Source organism: Aulonocara stuartgranti (genome assembly GCF_965226115.1).
Source record: "Aulonocara stuartgranti genome assembly, chromosome: 17".
NCBI classification, from domain to species: Eukaryota; Metazoa; Chordata; class Actinopteri; order Cichliformes; family Cichlidae; genus Aulonocara; species Aulonocara stuartgranti.
In genome coordinates, this window is record NC_138953.1 from 19,234,248 (window position 1) to 19,254,563 (window position 20,316).

Sequence of the window (20,316 nt, forward strand, 5' to 3'; positions counted from 1 at the left end):
TTGAAACTTTTGCACAAAATCTGAGAATTGTCAGGTTAAAAATGCAGATAAGGTGTTTTAGTTTGTAAAAATGTCTCTCAAAGGTCAAACACTCAAATACTGCATACTGTCAATAAGAATAAAAGCTAACTGAATTACCTGTGTACTCTTGCGAAGAAGCAAATAAAATAAAAAGTCAACTGTAATTTTTTTTATCTGCAGAACTGCACAGATTAAAGGTCTCAGTGCCCTGCTGAGCTTTTCATCTGTACACTTCTACATGGGAGCAGCAAGGCAAGGCAAGTTTATTTCACAATTCAACAACAAGGTGATTCAAAGTGCTTTACAGAGACATTAAAAACAAAAACAAATAAAAAGCATGATTTAAAATTGATTAAAAAAAACAAAAAAAACCCAGCGTCAACTCTTCTCAGTTTTTAGGTGGTAGAATCTGGTATTAGGTACTGTTTTAGCACTACTGGGGTTCCAAGTGAGCTGAGTTGGGCCAAAGATGTGATGTCAACACACCACTGATGAGCCAAAGAGTGACATCACTGGATGATCATGAAAGTGACTCCTTCACGTCATGGCACAATTTTCATTTTGAACCATTCCTTGATCGTGACTAGATGTCAAAAAAGACTACCAGGTCAATGTCAAAGTGTTTGCTGGGTTTAATAAGAAACGTTTAAAGAAATATAAAATATTATATTAAAGTTTCCTTAAACCACTTCTGTCTGTGCTCAAAGAGCTGTGCGACCAAAAATCCTGCATAATGCTGTTTTCCTGTTTAGGTTGTTGCTAGACTGAATCACCTGAGGGATGCTGTGCTGTGATTAGCTTAGATGTTGTTTGCTGCACTTCACTCTCTCCTGATTCGAGTTTGGTGTGATCAATCCACCTGTGCATACAGTTGTAATTATGAGTGTTGCTTTGTGATGTGGTTAAAAGGAGGTTGTTCATGCTTGTTTTGTGGTCAGAAGAAGTGAAGCATCATATAGGGTTTTTTTTTCCTCTAAACATCCACCAGGTCATTGAGACGCCGACTAAGGGTGGAGTTGGGTTTTGGCCTCATCCTAAATGAGCAAATCTTCAAAAACTTGAAAATGCCATCTTTTAGATCATGTGTGTTACATGGCGTGACAGACACAAGCCACACCTCCAATCCATTTCTGTTATAAAACGGATGAGTGAGGCATTCAAAGTCAACTAACTGTCAAATCCTTATGTTCTCTATACTATGAGCTTCATTCAGATGTACAATAGCCATTCATATACATATAATAAGAGACACTTTTTTCCATTACAGCTATTCCCAGTTACTAACTGACCTGCCTAAGTATACAAAGAACCTGAGATTAGTGTTTCTTGATTCGGTTGATTCGGCACACTGTCCATTTCTATCTGAGAATTATGCAGGTCATCACACACTCTGTTGTCCACACACAAAGGAATCCACGGGCTCTGGACTCTGAATGGCTTTTGTTGATCTCTTTTGTCCTCCTTTAGTCCTGCTTCCTGTTAAAAGGGAGTGGCACTCTTCTGTGTGTGTGTGCGTGTGCATGTGTGTGTATTGTCTTACCTCATTTCCATGCATGTTACCCACATATTTGAACTCTGGGATGCCAACTGTGTGCTGGTGAGGACTGACACCCAAAGCCAACACCCACAGCTGCTGACCTGAGAGACACGCAGAGCAAACAGAGCCTTCAGGAGCTAAGAGTTATAGTTTGTGCTGCTCACATCTGCTTAATTGAACATGATGTGCACTGGGAGATAAAAATATGTAATTAGGTAACGGTTCATTGTCACCTGGGTTAGTTAAGAATGCTAAGAAACGCACACCAGCATGCACAAAAATATTTGCTACAGCAAAGCTTTTCACAGTGACAACGTGCAATAAAAGCAAGTACACACAAAATATGACAGAAACCAACAATAAAAACAACAAAACAAATAAAACTCTGAATGTCCACCCGGTCTCCAGAGACCTGCTTCTCTAAATTTGCTGTGAGCGTTCACAGCTGACAGACTGACTGAGGAGAAAAATGAATTACAATATTCAATATGGTCAACATTCAGTACTAAGAAAGTAAGCAGCAATTCAAAACATGTGAACGTAAAAGTGCTCTCTCTCTTCACATCCAGTGACTCTGTTCTGTCCACATAAGTATCCCATGATGCCTTTCTGCCTGCATCCTGTGAATTACTGCTATCTGTTGTCTTTGGAGGTCAGTTTGATGATAAGCCACCAGAATCCATCCTTGCAGGGCCCTCCCTGTGTCCTTAACAAATTCTGGAGCCTTCAGATTAGTATGCACTACTGTGTAAAAGTCCATTCCTTATTTCTTTATATTATTAATTGTCTAGTTATGTATTAAAAATTACAAGGTCCACAGTCCAATTAAGTAAACAGTAGAAAATTAATTATCACTCCACCAGATCTGTTTCACTGACTTTCAGTCAAGTTTTTTATATTTTAACAATTTTTATATCAGGCTATAAGCTTGATTATTTCTGCTGTAAAGTTGTTCATTTTAAGAGTCTATGGGAACTAGAGAAACTGCAGCTGCACATTTATTCCCCTGTTCACTTCCATTTTATTTCTGGAAACATCTGGAATACCATTTTACTTTAAGATCAGTTTCAGATACGTTGAAGGGAGAGGAACACTAAATGTTCAGCTTGTCCATCACCACGTGTCCATGCCAAACAGCACTCTGCTTTATCACACATTTGACCTTATATGGAGACAAAATTTACAAAATGAGGGTTGTGATTTGTTAAAAACCGTGAAACTGAGGCTCATAATGAGATATGAGGAAGTGGGAATCGGGCTCATTTTCTCATGTTTCAAAATATATATATGTTTTTTTCTTGTTTTGAAACCAGAGGAGTCGCCCCCTGCTGGTTAGAAAGAATCATATCAATGCATCTTTCACGTGTTTTACGTGAAACTTTTTTAATGTTTGCAGTAAACTAAAGGTCAATAAATAATCTTTATCTGCTGTATTAGAAGAAACTAAAATAAGTTAATATTTTTAATCAAAGGCTTTAATTCCTCTTTGCTCTTTCAGTGTCTTTGAACTCTGTGCTTTGGTTTGGCAGCCTGCAGTTTTGAGGTTTAAATTTTAACTCTCAGTTAGTCAGTTTCCTCACAGGCACACACACCCACCCACACACACTTCTGTAACTGTACTGCCAGTACTACTGGTTATTCAATGAATGAAACTACAAGTCTCAACAAGCCAGGAACACACACTCACGTAAATCACGGCAAAGTGTGACTCAGTCATCAGAGCAGCAGCCTGAGGGAAAAACTGATTCGTTGCACAAAGACAAGATGAGACTGAAAAATGCATAAACACACTCGGGCTGGACGGAGGCCAGCTGGTGTCCCAGATTAGCTCAGATTAGCTCTGTGTGTGTGTCAGATTAAGCAGTCTGGGATTAAATTAGAAACTATTTACTGTCCAGTCATGCGATCCACCAACAGATAGATCCAGGTCAGTCAGTCATTGGTGGTGGGTATAGAGGCGGATGCCCGATGCTTCATCAATTATCCATCATTCCTATTGTGGCGTCTACATGTAAGGGAATCAGTCTAAGAACAGGTTGTGTTTCAAAGCTTTATGATCACCTAAATCTACATCTGCTGTACTGTATTTCCTGCAGTCGCCTCAAACGGAATTCATTGTTACTCACTTTTTGTCAGACATTTAATGTTAAATGGATGAAATTGTCATTTTCTTTTTCCAAACCAATAAGAATTGCACAAATCGTGGTCTGGGATAATTTTCCTGCTGAAAAAATGAAGGTGCTGGCAATCAGATGCTCTCCAGATGGTATTGAAAGCTGGATCAAAATCTGGTGGTACTGCATTTGTAATTTCATTAAATTTGAGAAGATCAACATCACTGGTTGAAATGAAGCCCCAAACTGAGTCACACAGAGTGTCCATTGTTTTGTACAGATGGCTGTAGACTCACACTGTTGGATCTCTACTCCTGACCTCCTCTGTACATACTCACATGTGCAGATCACCTGAATAAAATTAGTAGGTCATTAGCAAGACTCTATAGAACTTGACTGCATGCTGAGGTGGCAACCCGTAACCCTACCTACTCAAATAAATGTAAGTAAATGTAACTGTTTGGAAATTTGTACTTCTAAAAGTACTGTTGTTGCAACATGTTAATTCACTCATGAGCTGCTGTAACACAAATCAAATGGCTAAACTGCCACCTCAGCATGCAGTCAAGATCTATAGACTTGCTAATGACCTATTAATTTTATTCAGGGGTGTTGTAGCAGGGACACATGTTAAAATTTAAGGACACCGGCCCTGGAGGACTGGAGTTTGACCCGTGTGCTTTAGAGCAAGTCTGGCTTTTTAGCAGCAAGTCCAAGACTTGCACAGCACAATATATGATACGCACACAAGAGAAAATTGTTAAGAGGGTGTTGTGTTGCAGGATTGTGAAAGGTTGTCTTCTAATATTTGGAAAGTAGGAAGTCCCATTATGACCTAATGTCTCATCTCAGAATGTAAAAAAACCAGAATTTGTTTCAGAAGTGAAAGTTTAGTAGATGAAGATTTAAAGTATTCAAGTTTCAAATGTTCAAATGCAGATGACTGTGATTAGACAGTGGCCAGCTTCACACAGACTGATTTTGCTCATACTTTTAGAAATATAAAGCCAGCCAGCGATATTCATTTATGAGGCATGTTTCACAGACAGGAGGATAAGAAGCAATTAATAATAAACAGGAGAAATATATACAAAACAAAAGAAAAGGCTACGGAGCCCCGCAAGGGACATTGGAGGAAAAAAAATTAAGATGAACTTTTGCGAGATCCTGCAAAAATTTTGCGAGATCCAGAGTTAATTTGGTGAAATCCTGCAAAAGATTTTGCGAGATCTCGCAAAAGTAACTCAGGAGCTATGTCCCAATCCCTAGGCTGCATCCTTCGGAGGCCGCATTTGAAGGCCGATTACGTCACAGCCAGGCGATGAAGGCTGTCCCAATTCAAAGTCTCCTCCAAATGCGGTTCATTTCCCCGAATTTGAAGGATGGGTCGAATATTTCTTTCGTGGCCCAACCTATCCCAGAATTCATAGCGCGGCCCATCCAATTCCAGTTACCAACAATTGGGGGCAGCTCCGTAGTTTTAATATTACTCTTTCTGGGTCACAAAATAAACTTTCAAGATATTTGAAAATGTGTGTGAATGTGTTTGTGAATGGGTGGATGACTGGATATGTAAAGCGCTTTGGGGTCCTTAGGGACTAGTAAAGCGCTATATAAATACAGGCCATTTACCATGTAGGTGTGTAACTTCAAATATCTGCTTGATTTATCAAGACATCACATATTTGCAAAAGTGCTCCAATGTTTTTTGAGATGTCTGTTACCCACTAGCTCGATAGCTAGTTGGGGGGTTCAAGGCTTACTAAAGCCGGCGAGAACAGTGGACTTCCAGCACACCATTTTCAAAACCCCTGCAACCTTTCGCTACTCAGATTATGATATATAAGTCACTTAGGCAACTTAAAAATGTTATTGTTTGGCTTTTTTCAGTTTTTTATTTGTTCCTCAGTAAAACAGTTTGGCTGAGATTAAAGTTATAGTTTTCACACAGCTAAATAAACGTCAAACAGAAAACTGATTAAACAGAAGTGTGAGATGGTAGCGAATTTACTCCAGTGTCCCGTTATATTTTAGATAGCAAGGAGCAGATAACTGACACAGGTGGTGGCGCAAATCTGAAGGCTAGACCGTCCCATTTCACAGCCTCGCACTTCCAGCCTTGTCAGTCTTCGGAGGACCAGGCCTTCGCGGTCTACGTGGGCCGTGTCCTTCGAAGGATGCGGCCGGGATCTTGCTCCTGAGTAAAAGTTTTGCGGGATCTTGCAAAACTTCATCTTCATTTTTTTTCTCCAATTGTCCCTTGTGGGGCTCCGTAAAAGGCACACAGGAGAGGACAGGTGCGAAGTGTTTGGAAGTAGTGCAAAAGGACTCCATGTGTGGTTGTGCAAGTCATTAATGCAAGACATTAATGTATGCAGTTTTGTATATCAAATGCAATGAAATATAGAGAAAGTTAGAAACATTTCTTGATCTTGACAAACTGAATCATGAAGAGAACAAAAAAGATTATTGCAGCAGAAATAAAATATCCCGGTCTGTCAGTCGAGCTGAGAAAGCTGAAACGGTTCACTTTTTAACCAGATTCGGTTCATTTTCATTTCTGCAGCACCGGCTTATAGCAGCAGCTGCCTCAGCCTCAAACCTCAACACTGTTTACACATTTGGCAAAATTACCTTTTTAGATTCTTTCACTGAGCTGCTGCTGGGTGGATATCCCTTAAATAAGAGCTCCTGATCTCAAAAAAGCCCCAAGACATTGGCGCAGGAACAATAACCTCCTTTATTCTTTTTTCACCGTATCTGATAATGGCTATCAAAACAAAAAGACTTTAATAAAAAAAAGCTAAACACATGGCTGTGTGGGAAGTCTTCACGAGGAACACATCCGCCCAGGAAATCTTGTTATTGTGATCATCACAAATTGTCATTTCACACCTTTTGTCATTTCAACTCCCAACTAAGTCTCAGAATTACAGGTGGGACAGGAAGCAGCAGGAGCAGGGTTACCTTTTGAAGACTGGCCGATGCTGTACAGGTGTGTGATGTCAGGATTCGAGGTGCTGACCTGCTTGAGGTACTGCTCAATCTCATGGTTGTTGTGATACCGAAACTCCAATGTCCAGGCGGGTGTGAAGAGGAAGAAGGGAGGGAGGAGGAAGAGGAGTGATAACATCACTGCAGTAAGACCTGTGGAGGGAAACAAAAATATTTTTAAAGTAAATGAAATAATTTAAACATCTTCACTGACATTCTACTCATTTTTATAAGTTTTTATAACTCTACATAAACAGATAATCAATGATGTTCATGCACAGAGTCCTTCTTGAAACAAGTCTCACCACCTTTAAATGTCTCTGGGCAATTATTTGGGCAGTTAAGTTTAAGCTTTCTGTAAATTAACTGTAATTTCAGTGGTTACCTCCACATAAAAATGCATGTATATAATCATAATACGGTTTGACTTTGCCAAAAAATTAGCTTTTGAAATTTTTTCCTCCTGGATGTTGTACTTCCAGAAGAAAAAACAGCTTTGCTGCTGCATAATCCTCCTGTTCCTCGAGAGCCATACCTCCCACTTATAAAGGCTTTGCTTGAAAATAAAGGACTCCGACTTGAAAATAAAGGACTCCGACATCCTGAATTTTAAGGGATTTTGTTAGCATCACATCACTGTTCAGTATTAATTCTCAATCTCAAGAGAAAGAAGCAGGTAAGTCTTCATCTAGTTAAACCAGTCATATAAAACACTGGTAATGTTTTATCTCAGTAGAGCATTAATCCAGTGAGGAGACAGTTTGTAGGATTACATTAGATGACTCTGTATATTTCTTGTTGACTAAGTTGTGCCATTTAAAGATTTTTGGTTGAATTAAGTTTGAGTTTAAATGCAACAAAACACTGAAACCTACCAAATAAAACACTTAATAAGACAATATCAGGGAGCAACAATAATAATTGTTATTATTATTATTATTATTATTATTATTATTATTATTATTATTATTATTATTATTAATAATAATAATAACAACAATAATAATAATACATATTATCGGATGATTAGCGAGACACAGTGAAGTTAAACTGCAATTTATACATTTTATAAATGTCCTTATTAATCTAATAAACATAGGAGAAACAAATATTAAAAACATATTTTTGTGAAAATAATAGCAACAAAACAAGTAAGAAATAAACAATTTAAAATATTAATATATTTAAAAATACATTCTAGTCAAATTCTGAAGGTACTGTTAGTTGTAAACATCACCACCGTGAAAGTGCTGTTTAAAGGAGAAGTAACACAGAGCGGGAACGCGTTTGAGGTCAAGTCTGGGACTGTCAGGTGAGCAGAGACGGTCTTACCTGTCCCCGCGGCTCCGAACAACACCGGCAGAAAGACGAACAGATAGCCGCTGTCTGTCGCTCCTCTCAATGAGTGTTACTCATTCACCATCGGGTCTTCGTCTCACTCCGCGGGAGGGGCGGAGCTTGGAGAAGTGTGCGTGTATGTGTGTTGGGCGCAGGCGCAGGTTGTCGGCAGGTTTGTGAATGAAACAGAGCGATGATTCATGCAATCTGCTCAAAGAGGCTCACATGAGTAGATCTGAAAGTGTGGTTGACAGCGACGGAAGCAAAACATATCCAAATGCATTCAAATGAAGAGGAAATGACAGAGGAAGTAGGCGTCCAGCAAAGAGAGAGCAGGCAAAGAAAAAGGCTTCTAGTGAGCTGTGTGTTAGGATGGACACTGAAGAAGGAGAAAAGGAATTGTATCTATTGGCTCAGCAGAGTGAGCTGGAAAGGATGTGCAGCAGGTTAGAGTGATTAAGGATGGAGAAGAAAATGTAAGGAGTGAAGAGACTGTGCTGAGAAGATGGAAGAAGACTAATAAGAAAGAGAAGAGGACAGATTGAGGAGTGACAGTAGTAGCTTTATATTGTAAGGCAAAGACCCTACAATAATGGTATGTTACCAGTAGGGTGAGATGGAGGCAGATGACCCCTAAAGAAAGCAGCAGAAAGAAGAAGAATTTATTATTTTAAGAAAATGTGATGGTGATTTAAGGTAGAAAAAGTTGTATTTTGATCTGGTTGAAATTTTAGGTGGGAGATGATGCTGTAAAGGCCCATTAATGTTTTCTCTGAGTCTTTGTTCTTTTTGCTGAGGAGGCTGAATGAGTCTTGGAAGAGTTAAAAGGGTCCTTAAAATAGCTGTAGGAGTCTTAAACAAATTGAGTTGTTGAAGGGGTTGTAAAGATGTTGAGGAGATTGTAGGGACTTCAAAGAGGTTGTATAGGGGCATGCTCTTCTTATAAGGGGTCTTGAGAAAGGTGTTGGTATTGCTGCTGAGATTGTAGTTCTAAATGTTCATAAAATTTTTTTGCTGTGGAAATTTTGGGAGGCATTCAGCAACTCATGCACGCTTCTCAAGAGTTGGTGAAAGGTTTGGACTGCAGACAGGCCATTTGGTTCTGGGTCTGGTGACCCAGTGTCCATGTGTTTTTGTGCATGATTGGTATTCCTTGGTTTTGCGTAATTTTTTTTTCTTTTCAAACCACGAAACGGTTTCATAATACTGTCCGATACCACAATAAATAATTTTCTGTTGTAACCCTCAAATGGTAAGGTAACGACAATCATTTTTCACTTTCTCACAAAACTAAAACATCTCTGCTTCCACGTCCAATTGTCTGTAATGGAGGTGGAGTAAATTAAACTGGATCCGCATTCTGTGCCCAACTAATGCTTGCTATGCAGGGGGAACAAATTTTGTTTGGGATGCCCACCTTGGCACAACTCCTGGTTTGGCCGCATGTAGCGAGGCTCCAGATGCTTTCAGTGTGAACTCCAGATCGCCAACAGGTCTCGTACACAACAGCCGCCTTTCACGTGCGGCTCCGACGTGCTAAGGTCACTACCTGAGTTACACCATGTCGCAAGTTTTGTGAGATACTGTATATTGGATTGATCCATCCCTAGTCTTGTGTTTTGTGAGTCTTGCAAAAAAAAGTTCAGCACTCCAACTCTCATTAAAGCCATAGAGCTATAATAGATGCAGTATGTGGTTCAGCATTGTCCTGCAGAAATATGCAAGGCATTCTCTGAAAAAGACCTCATCTGGATGGGAGCGTGCGTTCCTCTAAACCCTATTAACCATTCAGCACTGATGGTGACTTTCCTGATGTGGCAGCTGATAATTCCTTTAACACTAATGCACCCTGATCATGTTCATGAGTAGGTCCTTCTCTGCACGATGGAGCAGAGCATGTCTTTGTCCTGTCGTCATCCACTCGCACCAAACCAGCTGCCGCAGATGGCCGCCCCTTCCTGAGCCTGGTTCCGCTGGTGGTTTCTTCCTGTTAAAAGGGAGGTTTCCCTTCCCACTGTCACCAATAGGGGGTCATATAATTGTTGGGTTTCTCTCTCTATGTATTATTGTAGTGTCTGCCTTACATTATAAAGTCCCTTGAGGTGACTGTGGTTGTGATTTGGCACTTTATAAATAAAATTGAACTGAATTTTATTAATGTGAATCTGAACTCTCTGATATTCATGTCTTTGATGTTCCAGTATCTCTAATGTGGTGTCACACAGTGATTTTTTATTCCTGTCAACAGTAAAAATGGAAATAACTGTGTGATGGTAGGAAGAGGCTTCATAATAAAAGCAGACAGGAGCCTGAAGTTATGCTAGATTGCTTTGTGGTAATTTGGCGCCATCTGCTGGTTAAAGTTCTAAACTATAGTTCAACTGTTTCCATTATAGCTCAAAAAGAACCGAGAAATTATAGACTTAAAACATAGAATCAATTAAAACTTAGTAGAAAAAAAAATCTAATATTTTTCACTAGTCATCAGTGATGACTGGTGTCCACCCTCAATCTCTTTGTATGTATCTCAGGGCTCGTGGTCTACTTTAGGATCAAGAGATAAAGATCAAGGGAAAAGCTTTCACATAAATTTAACTCATATAAAATGAATTCACATAAAAGGAAAAACAAACAAACACACACATTAAGTAATTATTCCCCAAACATTACATATAAGGAAAAAACTGACTTTGTACAATTCAAACGAGCTTAAAAGTCGATATTTGGTATATTTTGATATGACTGCCTTTCACCTTTATTCTTAAGCAGTCTGAACTCTCTGAGGCAACTTTCTTTAACTTCTTTAAGTATCTTCAGGCATTGTTCTCCAGGCTTCTTGAAGGACATTTAAAACTCTTCTGTGGATGTTTCTGCCTTTAGGTCTCTCCTCTGTTAGGATGATCCCACACTTCTTCAACAATCCTGAGGTCTGAGAGAGGCCAATCCATAACTTACAGTGTTCCATTGTGTGTTGTTTCAATCCAGCCAAGGTTACGCTGAAAAATGAAGCTGTTGCCAATCAGGTGGTTTCCATTTGATATTGCATGGTGGATCAGAATCTGATGGTACTTTTCTTTGTTCATAATTCCAATTCCAAACAGCACTGCATCCTATCTGATTCACTGAAGTCCAGTTCTTGTGCAATTTTCATAGCTTAGCCTCTTCTCTCTGTTTACCTTCCTCAAGAATGGCTTCTTACCCTTCCAGGGAGACCATATCTGTTGAGGCTTCAGTGAACAGTAGCTGGATCAATGGAAAGTCCAGATGCATCTCTTGGGTTCAGGTCTTTGCTGGATTTCTTCCTGTTTTTAAAGGACATGACTTTCATATACTGATCATCTGCTGTAGATTTGAGGGGGATTGTTTTAGGGCTGAGACTTTATCCGTCAATTTTTTAAGGACATGCTGCAAACCATGCTCAGTTGTTGGTGCAAAAATAAAAATTTATGGCTGAAAAATCGTTGCTATTTTTCATAGATCCATCTAAAGAACATATGTTTTTGTGAGAGGTTGCTAGTAATGAAGTGGATAATGGAAAAACCTAGGAGTTTTTTTTTTATACTTGAATGATTCATAAACATTCTTCTAAGAATGGACAGATACAAGAACTGGACTGAAAACGAGTGCAAAAGCAGCCAGAGTCCAATGGACAACTTTTCCTTCCCACTCCTTCAGGAAGAGTGAAGAACTATTGCTCAAGGACACTTTACAAAATTACAAGAAAGTCTGGCTACTTGGAGGCAAAACATAAAGTAGTGAGGGGATGCTGTACGGTACATTAATTATTAGGAGCATCTAAGTAGTGTTCAGACACGAGCAGCCCATTCAGTTTGTTCCTTGAGCTTCCAGTCAGATGTGAAGAAAAAATACATTTTGTTTTTCTTCAGCTAAAAGGAAAAAAAAAAAAAGATCGGATTGTGATCAGAGGTATGAACTGACAGTGGCTGGAAGAAGATCGCTGTCTCTTTTAAAACACTCAAAGACATGCAACTATGAACTCAGAGCAAAGCAACATGTGAAATACACACATCTGTTTTAATATATATGTTTAACATACACGTTATAGCTCAAAGTGCTGTACTCAACTTGCCTTATTCTCCCAAGCACTTTTTTCTATCGGTCATTCACACACATGTACTCACACTCGATGGATGCATGTTGGTACTTTAGTTCTGTCATAAAGCTTACATTTCTGTGAGCAGCTTTTGTTGGGGAGAAGTTGCGATTAAGTCTATTGCAGATCATTTCTGGCGTGTTCTAATTGGAAAAACTAAACCCATCATAGATTTTTGCTAATTTGCATCTTTTTGACTGACTGCATTGCACCGCAAGCCTAAATCTTATTATATAATGAGCACTATCATTATTACAGAGATGTAAATGTTTATTTTCTGTGGATATTAAGTTTAGTCATTAATATTTTTGTTGTGCATGGGTTATTAATGGCAAGTATTTGACACATAAATACACACACTTTGTTAGGGAGCAGCAGCACCCCACCCGGTGCTGCTGCAGGGGGGCAGTGGAGCATTAAGTGGGGCCCTTTCGTGCCGTGCAGGTGTCACAGCAGTGCACATGAAGGCCAGTAGAACCATCCCCTGAGATGACGGAGAGTTTTGGCATTCCCATAGTGGCCGGGCCCCCTAAGCCATGGACAAGCTCGAACATCTGTGACCGCAGCGACCGAGGCACCAACAGCTGCAGGAGACCCTTGCCCTGACCGGCTGCCCACCATCTCCGGTATAGGAGGCCGTCGTGGGTCTCCAGATTATTGTACTGGGAGTAGTAGGCCTTCACTTTGGGCCCCTGTCCTGATACCCATGTCTAGCCTGGGCGTCGTGCCGCCTCCAGCCAGGCCCCCACTTAAACCAACCTCGCATCAGCCTCCTGCTCCCGCTTCAGCTGCTGCATGGTCAACGAGAGCCATCCCTCTCCGCTTGTTGTGGCCCGATCAGTAGCCACGCCCAGTGCCTCCTGGGCCCACTCCCCCAGTCATTTCAAGAAGGGCAGTTGGTGTGGGCGCAGACAGATGGGTTGAGCAGAGCCGGTGTCGATGGTGTGCTGAACCAGCCGCATCTGCCTGAAGTCTCTGTCACTAGCGGCAATGATGTCCACATTCTTGTCCAGGAGGCACCTCAACCGCTGGCGCGGCCACAGGTCATCAACAGCTTGGGTTGTCTTGGTCGAAGGAGGTTTGTCGGGCCTAGAGACTGGGGCTGAGGTGAGTAGAGATGGTCCAGAGCCACCGGCGTCCGAAGTCTGTTGAGTGGCAGCTGCCTGAAGCCCGGCTTGTCTGTCTCTGGTTCCCTCTGTTCCCTGCTTTTGACTGCACTGGAGGGCCAGAGTCTCTGTACCAAGAGTGATCGCCAGCTTCGCGGTGTCAATGCAGGCCCCCCAGCAGGTCAGCAGATCAAGGCCGATGATGCACTGGTCTTGGATGTCAGCAAGCCAGAAGTCATGCACCACCTCCACATCCTTCACTCGGATCCGCAACGTTTCTTCCCCTGCATGTCAGTCCTCTCCCCCGTCACTGTCATCAGCTGGGTGTCAGTGGGTGACCAACCCATCACAAGCGGCCCGGACGTCCCAGGGAGCACCCCAGGTCGTATTAGGGAAATGGTAGACCCTGCATCCACCAGGGCCCGGCAGGGCTGATCCTCAACACAGCAGCTCAGGTAGAGTCCTTTGATGTGGCCAACTAGGCCCACCACCGTGCATCGTTCTTGGAGGGGGGCAGGAAGCTGGAGCAGTGGTCCCCTCGCTACACCGCTCCCCCTCTCGTTTCCCTGAGGCCACGTAGTTCTGGTCTTCGGGGTGGGCGCCAGGCAGTCACGCGCCAGGTGGCCAGGCTCATCGCACCGGTAGCAGCGGCCGGTCGATCAACGGGGATGCCTCTGGGGCACCGAGGGCTGCAGCTGGAATATCTCCGCAGCCTATCCCTCCCTGCCGCAGTCTGTGGCTCTGATTTGGGGGGTAGTTTGGGGGGGTCACCTGCTGGTTAGGTCACGAGGCGAGCACCAGCTCAGCCCTTTCAGCCTCAAGGAGCGCCTCACAGAGAGTTCGAGGCATGGCCAGGCGGACGTGTTGGCGCAGTCGCTCTGGAAAGAGTCCTCGCAGAAAAGCATGCAGGCTAAGCTGCTGCTGGGAACTCCGGGTAGCCACGACGAGCATATAGCAACACATCAGCTGCAAAGGTGCTCAGGCTCTCCCCTGTCCAGCGGCTCCAGTTGGTCAGCTGCTCCCTGCTCTGATCAGTGGAGTGCCGCTGCCCAAATCACCTCTCGAGTGCCATGGTGAGGGCCTGGAGCTCATGCTGATCTGCCGGGCTAGGTCAAGGAGTACCTGCAGTGCATCTCCTTCCAACGCTAGCGCTAGGTGTGTAGCAGCCTCTTCGTCGCTCCAGCCACTATGCCTCGCAGCTAGCCATACTTGTGAGAGGTAGGGCTCTAGCGGAGTTAGCCCATTGTATTTCGGTACCTTAGCTGGCGTTGTAGGCATCACTGCTTGCTGTCGGGGGCTTGGCCTATTGGTCGCCAGAGGCAGCCCACGAAGCATTGTCCTAGCGTTTGTTGCAGCGGGCCGCTGCTCCTCGACGGCTTGCTCCAGCCTCTGAATATCTCTCTCCATTCTGGCGAGGGTGAACTATCCCATTTCTGACACCAATGTGGCGAGCTCAGACAAGGAGGAGACAGAGGTAATGTCCAGTCTGGCATCCCGCAGTGTTAGCCAGGGAGCACAGCCGTTTAGCATTCAACAGACTAACACTAACACAACCACTTGGCGCAGCTCTAGCATAACAACAAAAAAAGAGCGTCACCTGTAACCATGACAACATAATGCTGCAAACCTGGAACAACAGAACATAGCTGTCAAAATCCCAAACAGCCCTGACCAGCTACAAAATTAAGCAATATTAAATAATAAGAAATTTTAGTGTATTTCGTGTACATGTTATTTTATGGTATGATATTTACAATATAGCACAAATCCATAATAATAAAGTTTAATTTCAATGTAAACAGGGGGCGTTAAGATGCTCATTAAAGTTTAATTATACAGTTTTAATTTCTTCCAAAATACTCCTACTCCTATACTCCTTTCTAAAATAAACCGAAAATAAATACATTTACCTGAATAAAAAATTCCTTTGAAATAATTTCTTTCTAAATGTCAGCTTTTCTAAGTGAAACATTGATGTTAGTGAGCCTCCTTTAAACCTAAAACCAAGAGTATACCCTCAAGAACCACCAACTAAAACAAAATTACATCCAAACAACCAAATAGTTAAAAAAAATAAAAAATTAGTCCGATCTTTGCTGTTTGACAGGAGTGATGATTAGGGGGGCAGTGTTTGTGCCACTGTCACTACTACCAGGACTGAAAAATGGATAAAGTTTCTCTGTGAAGGTTTGGCCAGTATATGAGTGAAGAAGAACTGCAGCATTTACATCATAAAAGGAAACCAAACCCTCCTCATAATCCACAAAAACTCTCACCTTCTCTGGGTGATCATTCACAGAGAGAGGGACAGGATCGGCAGCAAGTGCAAAGTACTCATTTCTGTCCCTCAGACATATAGCCCAGTAGCCGTTCTCTGGGTTAAGTTTAATTTCTCCCTTCCTATTGACCGACCCTTTGGCCACTCCTAACGTCCACCCAGTCTTTCCTTTAACCTGGACGTCATAGTAAAGTCTTCCACAGGAGAAGCCTCGTGTCCCTAAAACAGAAATTGCAGGTTCAAATCTTTTTGAGCTGTCTGGCAGTTCCTTCCATTCATAATCACAATGAACTTGCTTCCCATCATTGGACAGGATGAGAGCAGGATGTGCCGTATTGGGATCCAAAGTAACATCCACCGCATTCTGCCGAATGTTGTTGAACTGAGCGTCCCGTATCATCTTCACCTCATTTTTGATGGTCTCTGTCAGCTCATCCACAGCTTTCACCAAAGCTGTCCTTGTGATTCTCTCGTATATTGCTGGTGCTCCACCCACCACCAGTCTTTGGTGGGTGGAGCAGCATTCAGGGACGGGAAGCTCTGGAGGAAACGAAGACGGTCTTTAGAGCGTGAGAGTTCCTCCATCTCATCACGTCTCCTTGTCAGCTCAAAGGCCTCCTGCTCCAGCTCTGTGATATAAACTTTGGTCTGTTTCTCTGTCCTTTTCTGGTTCTCTTCAGTCATCTCGATTAGCTCTGCCTGAGCTCTTTCCAGAGACTTAATCAGAGCCGAGAAGACCCGAACACCATTTGCTGTCTCTCTGTCTGCAGCTTCTGTGCTGAGCTTTAAAGATTGTTTGAGCTCGTGGACTTTTCTTTGTCTCTCTTGGATCATGTGGAGAATTTTAGCCTCTGTTATCCCAAGTTGTGTTTTTTTTGCTTCATATTCCTCTTTCAGGGGAACTACCCGGTGAAATCTGTGATCTGCGTCCACACATGACTGACATATGATCATTTGTTCATTCTTGCAATAGAAGTCCAAAGGTTTGCCATGCTCAGCACACATCCTGTCTTCTTCTTTCTCCACAGAATTAAACAGCTTGTGAGTTTTTAAGATGGACACTGTTTGATGAAAATGTAGATTAGCTACAAAGAAGAGTGTAAGAAAGGTTAAGCTAAGAATTATGAACAGGCAGGACTTCAGCGATGTCCGTTTAGGTGCAGCAGGAGCATCATAAGAACCTTTTTCTTGTATGGCATTGTGTTGTTCTGAGCTATCATCAGCTTTCTTTCCAACAATTTTTCTAAACTGAACAGCCATCTCAGATATGAAAATATTCACACCAAGCTTATATTTCCTATCCACCTGCTCTTTGCACATGGGACACTTGCGCTGGGAATTAAAATTTAAATGTTCCGTGATGCAGTCTTTGCAGAAGTTGTGTCCACATGGGAGTGTGACGGGATCCCTGAACACGTCCAGACAGATGCAGCACAAAAGCTGCTCTTCAGTCAGAAGATAGCTGGCAGCCGTCATGTTGATGATCTGCAGCCAAAAGAGAGAATGAATGGAGCCAAAACTTTTCTTAAAAACATAAAAAAACTCATATATTTTAAATATGTTCAATAACACTGTGTGTGTGAAATTGTAGGTTTCAGAAATTTTCTGCATGCCTAAAATTATTATTTTTTTGTGTGAAGTGAAGTAAAACATTGGCAATAAAAAGCATATAATACATGAAGATAGCTATTGTACCCACTGTTGGTCAAGTTACATGAAAAAAGTAATTAGTAAATAATTACTTCTCCAAAATAGTAATCACGTCACTTTACTGATTACTTATTTTCAAAAGTAATTAGTTACTTAGTTATTAAAAACATGATATACAACCTGAATAGGTAATAAAGCAATGGACCTTTCAGCCCAATTCCATTTTTTATGCACAATTGATCATGTAAAATGTAATCAAATGATAAAGTCTCTTTAAAACTTGTATTATTTGTTTTAATCTTTTAACTTTATGCACATTGCATCAAGCAAAAATTAAACAATACAGGGAGTGCAGAATTATTAGGCAAATGAGTATTTTGTCCACATCATCCTCTTCATGCATGTTGTCTTACTCCAAGCTTTATAGGCTCGAAAGCCTACTACCAATTAAGCATATTAGGTGATGTGCATCTCTGTAATGAGAAGGGGTGTGGTCTAATGACATCAACACCCTATATCAGGTGTGCATAATTATTAGGCAACGTCCTTTCCTTTGGCAAAATGGGTCAAAAGAAGGACTTGACAGGCTCAGAAAAGTCAAAAATAGTGAGATATCTTGCAGAGGGATTGCAAAGCTTCTGCAGCGTGATCATCGAACAATCAAGCGTTTCATTCAAAATAGTCAACAGGGTCGCAAGAAGCGTGTGGAAAAACCAAGGCGCAAAATAACTGCCCATGAACTGAGAAAAGTCAAGCGTGCAGCTGCCAAGATGCCACTTGCCACCAGTTTGGCCATATTTCAGAGCTGCAACATCACTGGAGTGCCCAAAAGCACAAGGTGTGCAATACTCAGAGACATGGCCAAGGTAAGGGCCAAGAAATATCTCAAGACTGGTTTTTCTAAGGTTTTATGGACTGATGAAATGAGAGTGAGTCTTGATGGGCCAGATGGATGGGCCCGTGGCTGGATTGGTAAAGGGCAGAGAGCTCCAGTCCGACTCAGACGCCAGCAAGGTGGAGGTGGAGTACTGGTTTGGGCTGGTATCATCAAAGATGAGCTTGTGGGGCCTTTTCGGGTTGAGGATGGAGTCAAGCTCAACTCCCAGTCCTACTGCCAGTTTCTGGAAGACACCTTCTTCAAGCAGTGGTACAGGAAGAAGTCTGCATCCTTCAAGAAAAACATGATTTTCATGCAGGACAATGCTCCATCACACGCGTCCAAGTACTCCACAGCGTGGCTGGCAAGAAAGGGTATAAAAGAAGAAAAACTAATGACATGGCCACCTTGTTCACCTGATCTGAACCCCATTAAGAACCTGTGGTCCATCATCAAATGTGAGATTTACAAGGAGGGAAAACAGTACACCTCTCTGAACAGTGTCTGGGAGGCTGTGGTTGCTGCTGCACGCAATGTTGATGGTGAACAGATCAAAACACTGACAGAATCCATGGATGGCAGGCTTTTGAGTGTCCTTGCAAAGAAAGGTGGCTATATTGGTCGCTGATTTGTTTTTGTTTTGTTTTTGAATGTCAGAAATGTATATTTGTGAATGTGGAGATGTTATATTGGTTTCACTGGTAAAAATAAATAATTGAAATGGGTATATATTTGTTTTTTGTTAAGTTGCCTAATAATTATGCACAGTAATAGTCACCTGCACACACAGATATCCCCCTAAAATAGCTCAAACTAAAAACAAACTAAAAACTACTTCCAAAAACATTCAGCTTTGATATTAATGAGTTTTTTGGGTTCATTGAGAACATGGTTGTTGTTCAATAATAAAATTATTCCTCAAAAATACAACTTGCCTAATAATTCTGCACTCCCTGTATGCAACACCTCTCTGACATGAAGAAATTGTTTAATATTTAAACCAATTTTCTGCATATTTCAACATGTTTTTAGTAGAAGTGGAACAGCCGGAGCTTTGCCCAGTGCTGCAGCGGTCATGTCAGTGGGGAGATCCAGGGGTTTCTCTGTGAATTTCACATTCCCGTGGCAGCGTGCTAGATACTTGCTCTGTAGATTAGGGTTTTTTTTACGCTGTAAAAAGAAGTTTACTTCTCACACAGTGTGCAGCGGATGCTAATGTTTTTGTCACTTTTTACAGAATCAAACTCAAACTAAGGTCAGTACTTCCATGCTTTAAATGCTGCACGGTCGTACTCTCTCCTGCCCTCTATATATTATCCATTGTTGCTCTGCCCATGTCTGTTACCATGAACGTCGCACTTGCTTATGTCATTGTCATGAGACACTCACAAACCAAATCACAGTGTAGTAACGCAGTAATGCAGCATGCTTGCGGGAAAGTAAGGGTAATCTAATTACTTTTTGCAATAGTAATCCCTTACTTTACTCATTACTTGATAAAAGTAATCTGATTACAAGTGTTACTGCCCATCTCTGATTGTACCCATGTTTGGCTTGACAAAAAATGAGCTCAGGAGTTAGAGTAGATCATCTACTCACTGGAAGGTTTAAAAACTGCCTGCTCCTGTCTGCATGCCAAAGTGTACTTAGATGTTGAACCCTGATCTCACTGGAATATTACTGTTAGATAAAAATAACATGCAAATGTAGAAAAGAAGTGCGCTGATTAACCAGTCACACATTACAGAACTCGTTCCTGTGTGCTAGTGTTAAAATAGACACACTGCCAGTTAAATAGTGCCACACTTCTGACAAATTTAAAAGCAATAAACATAAAAGGCAAAAATATATGAGCTTTACTATAATTATGTAAAATCAACACAAAAACTGCATCTGAATATCTGAAGCAGTTACAATAATCATTGATTATGATAATTGATTATTTCATCTCATAATCTGCTGCCATTTTAAGGTAACTGAAATTGTACTAACCTGTGTGTCTAAGAGTCCTCTGCTGTGCCGCTGGAAGAATGAATTTATTTAATGTTACTCTTCCTTGTTATGGAAATACACTGAAACCTTTTCAGGCAAGCGTGCACACACCCATGACTGCGAGCAACCAATAAATTCTTTTGCTCACCTGAGCTTGTTTGCGTAAGAGCACATCCGTAAATCTATGTAAGATGCAAGCTGGGACAAAGTACACTGAGAGGCACTAATTGTCTGTCTTGACTTTAAACAGGCTATTCATGCTTGAAAGCAATATCAAACCACGGTAACACTGACT

The 20,316-nt window shown here is 41.6% G+C and overlaps 1 protein-coding gene and 1 pseudogene across 2 annotated transcripts in view; both read right to left on the minus strand.

Moving 5' to 3' along the window:
- cpm (carboxypeptidase M) overlaps positions 1–8,228 on the minus strand; it is a 28,923-nt gene extending 20,695 nt beyond the window's left edge. The window contains exons 1-3 of the mRNA XM_082509557.1: positions 7,999–8,228; positions 6,640–6,819; positions 1,562–1,659 (exon numbers count right to left, since the gene is read on the minus strand). Of these exons, the coding sequence (XP_082365683.1) occupies positions 1,562–1,659; positions 6,640–6,805 (264 nt within the window). The 5' untranslated portion in view covers positions 6,806–6,819; positions 7,999–8,228. The remainder of the gene's footprint in view (positions 1–1,561; positions 1,660–6,639; positions 6,820–7,998) is intronic.
- Positions 8,229–10,635: 2,407 nt separating this feature from the next.
- On the minus strand, positions 10,636–20,081 carry LOC309692046 (E3 ubiquitin-protein ligase TRIM39-like; annotated as a pseudogene). The gene is made up of 2 exons (XR_014280773.1): positions 20,022–20,081; positions 10,636–16,987 (listed from the first exon to the last, which is right to left on the minus strand). The product of XR_014280773.1 is annotated as an E3 ubiquitin-protein ligase TRIM39-like (transcript).
- Positions 20,082–20,316: the final 235 nt, after the last annotated feature.